The sequence below is a fragment of the Artibeus jamaicensis genome, unplaced genomic scaffold (assembly GCF_021234435.1).
Source record: "Artibeus jamaicensis isolate MK-2021 breed Jamaican fruit bat unplaced genomic scaffold, CSHL_Jam_final scaffold_804, whole genome shotgun sequence".
NCBI classification, from domain to species: Eukaryota; Metazoa; Chordata; class Mammalia; order Chiroptera; family Phyllostomidae; genus Artibeus; species Artibeus jamaicensis.
The window spans coordinates 3,034,095-3,038,042 of NW_026522055.1; the positions used below are offsets into that span (position 1 = coordinate 3,034,095).

Sequence of the window (3,948 nt, forward strand, 5' to 3'; positions counted from 1 at the left end):
AATTCTTGAGGCTTGAGCTGAGCTTGTGGCTACTGATGTGAAGTAGTGTGGTACTCACAGTGATGGTTGTGTTTTATCCAGCAATAAGGACCCTGATTTTTATTGTGCCTAAGCTCTGGCATTCTGAAGTCAGTCTCTATTCATTGGAATTTACAGGAATCACAGACATAATTATCAGGATTCTCGAGGGGCACTCTAATACAATAGCTCCATGTGTTTCAGTTAGTAGGAATCATTTGACGCTGTGTGGAAAGAGTGTCTGAGAGCATTTGCTGAGGTAGAGACTTTAACTCTGGGTGTGTGTTGGGCTTAATAGATTTAATGATTCTGTCTCTATTGATTATAAACAGACTATTCCTTTTTAAAGTTAGGGAAACAGCATAGGAAAAATATAACTATGAATTTCAGTAATCACATCAGGTTCAGATGTATCTTATGATATTTCTGCCTCTTTTTTCATCAAGATTGCTTATTTGTTTTAGTTGTTAAATATTGTATAATATTGATACAGAAAAAAGCTTTTTATATAATATACAGGTTTTTCTCTTACCAGTTATTTTGTTTGTATCCTTACTGCTAATTACTTTACTTAACTGAGCTTTTTAACATTTTCACTTATCTTATTTTATTATTGTTCAAGCACAATTGTCTGCTTTTCCCCCCTCCAGTCCCCCTGACCTCAGCCATGACCACCTCCTTCCCCTGATTCCACTGCCCCAAACCTCCATGGTTTTATCCATGTGACCTTTATAGTTGCTCCTGAAAACCCTTACCTTTTTTCTCCCCATTATAGCCAAGCGTTGTAAGCAAACTAAGTGCCCATGAATAAATGAATGGCTCAAAAAACTATGATACATTTACATGATGGAATACTATGGAGCAGAAAGAAAGGAGGCGCTCCTACTCTCTGTGATAGCATGGATGGAACTAGAGAGCATTATGCTAAGTGAAATAACCCAGGTAGTGAAAGACAAATACCATATTTAACCTAGATCTAAATATTTATATGATCCGAAATTAGTAATAATTTTGATTATACTATATATTGTTTATCAGGCATCTAACTTTTCTATCCTATATTTCTGATGACTCATGGAATTATACTTTTCTTCCTGGGATAAAACTTACTGAGTATATCTGTGGCCATCCTGATTTTGCTGGCATTGTGAATTAGTGAGGGGTACAGAAGAAATGGCATGTATGGAATTTATAGTAATGATTTATTTTAAAAAATGGTTCCTTAATGATAGCACATTCAACCCTCAGAAGACAATAAATGACAGAAAAACTATAACTCATTGTTTCACTTGGACTACAGGTAAGTGGAGAATATTCAGGGTACAGCTAACATGATACATGTGGCTTATGCCTCATATTCCTATGCAGGGTCCTCCAGTTCAGAAGACAAAGATCAGTCCTTGAGAACACACGGTATGGCCACCAGGGACTTGGCAGGAGGAATGGTCTTCTTACTACACACCATAATTGGAGTTTGGGGGAATTTCTCTCTTCTTTATCATTATTTATTACTTTACTTTACTGGGTACAGGCTGAGGTTCACAGATTTGATTGTCAGCAACCTGATCATGGCCAATTTTTCAGTTCTGTCTTCTAGTGGAGTCTCCCATACCATGTCATCCTTTGGGTGGTATCATCACTTCACTGATTTGGGATGCAGATTTTTCTTCTATGTACGTGTTGTGCGCAGGGGTGTGTCCATTGGCACCACCTGCCTTTTGAGCATCATCCAAGCCATCACCATCACCCCCATGAACTCCAGGTGGGCAGAGCTTAAACATAAAGCTCCCAAGTACATTGTCCCTTTAATTTTTCTGTACTGGGTCCTGCAAATGTTGATAAATGTTGTTTTTCTTACATATATGTCTAGCACTTTGAGGTACAAAAATATCACCAATATGAAACATTTTGGGTACTGTTCGTCTGTTCGTCATGATAAAATAGGGGACTCATTACACGCAGTATTGATAGCATCCCCTGATTTTTTATGTTTTGCACTCATGCTCTGGGCAAGTTGCTCCATGGTCTGCATCCTGCATAGACACAAGTAGAGGGTCCAACACATTCACAGAACCCACCTCTTCTCTCCATCTTCTCCTGAGGCCAGAGCTACCAAAACCATTATTCTCCTGGTAAGCACATTTGTCTTTTTGAATGCCCTTTCTTCCATCTTTCATATTCTTTTATCTATTTTAAAGAACCCCAACTGGTTCATCAGGAACACCAGTTCAGTACTCTCTCTGAGTTTCCCAACTGTCAGCTCTTTTCTGATCCTGAGTCGTGACTCCAGTGTCTCCAGGCTCAGCTTTGCCTGGTTAAGCAATAAAAAATCCCCTAAAGTTATGAGAAGTATGTAAGTTTTATGTATTTGTATAATGTTCATTTGATAAATCACTCATCCCTCTCAGAGTTATAAGTCCCTTTATGAGTATATTGCTGTGAAATGGTAAACAGGTCTTGGTAAGCACTTTCATCAAAGTAAAAAATAATTTATAATAGTAACTTTAATAATAGTAAGCCATTGGTTTCAACTGGAGGGAAATTCAGTTCATGAGGAAAGCTTGTGGGAGCCTGTTATGATCTTGTACATGACATTCTTAGAGAGAAAGTGGTCATTTATTGAAATACGATGTTATAATGGGAAGGCTTGTTCACACATATTCAGGTGGAAATGGCCAGATCTAACTGCAGTGGGGAACAGGGGAGCATGAAATTACACTTTAGCTGGTGTTTAAACTACATCATGAGAGTGTGGCAATTTCAAAAGATGTGAATTTCACAGAATTTGGACCTGCAGAAGGCAAATGGTTCCTTTGTGAAGAAGATCTGGACATGTTGAAAAAAGGAGACCTGCAGGTGCACACTCTGGTCTCTAAAGTCATGACACTAGTTCATGGTGGGGACTTCCATGAAATGTGGAGCCATTAGAAGAAAAAAGCAGGAATTAATTCTGTGTATGTAAAGTTTATAATTCATTGATTGTCAAAAACCAAAGTGGATATTTCCTTAATTTTAGTAGGTATTTCAGATTGTTCTTTCTGTATGTAAATTTTGGAGCTGAAAGAAGGTATTGATAATTCAGTGTATTGAAGAACAAAATAATTATATTCACCTAACTGACATATATTTTGAGCATTGTACCACAATAAAAAAGCCTGCATTTTCAGCTTATGTGAAACATGGCAGTATAGACATCAAAGAGCAAGAAGAGAAAACATGTATAGAGATACACACATGCTTGGAATTTGTGTGCATATGTGTGTATATATGTGTATGCCTGTGTGTGTGTATATATGTATATACACATTTACATATTAAGTCACTCAATATATTGGAAAGTTGTACAGTAACAAAATTTTAAAATTGTGCTAATTACAATAATAAGTATTTTTTTTACAAATACCATATGATCTCACCTTTAACAGGAACCTAAACAACAAAACAAACAAGCATGCAAAATATAACCAAAGACACTGAGATAGAGAAGAGGCTGACAGGGACCAGAAGGGAGAGGGGAGGGAATTTCAGGGGAAAAGGGGAAGAAGGGTTTACAGGAACAAGCATAAAGGGCACATGGATAAAAAATAAGGGGGGGGGTGGAAATTGGAGGGAGGTGGGGAGCACTGGGGGGGGGCTGGGATGGGAGTAAAAAACAGAAAACTGTACTTGAACAACAAATAAATAACCAAAATAAATAAATAAATAAATAAATAAATAAATAAATAAATAAAAAGAAGAAAGAAAAATACTTTATTGTTCAAGAATGTTAGCCATCATCTCAGCCTTCAGTGAGTTATAATCTTTTTGCTGGTGGAGGTCTTTCCTCAATGTTGATGGCTGCTGACTGAAGAGGTTGGTGATTGTTCAAGGTTAGGGTACAATAATGACAAAATCTTAAAGTGTTTTTAATGCAATGTGCATATTGCCATG

The 3,948-nt window shown here is 37.2% G+C and overlaps 1 protein-coding gene across 1 annotated transcript; it reads left to right on the forward strand.

The window, feature by feature from the left end:
• The first annotated feature begins 1,349 nt into the window (after window positions 1-1,349).
• LOC119038439 (vomeronasal type-1 receptor 4-like) lies at window positions 1,350-2,375 on the forward strand. Its single transcript, XM_037130935.2, is given in 1 exon segment — window positions 1,350-2,375. A coding segment is annotated over 1 exon segment (1,026 nt).
• Window positions 2,376-3,948: the final 1,573 nt, after the last annotated feature.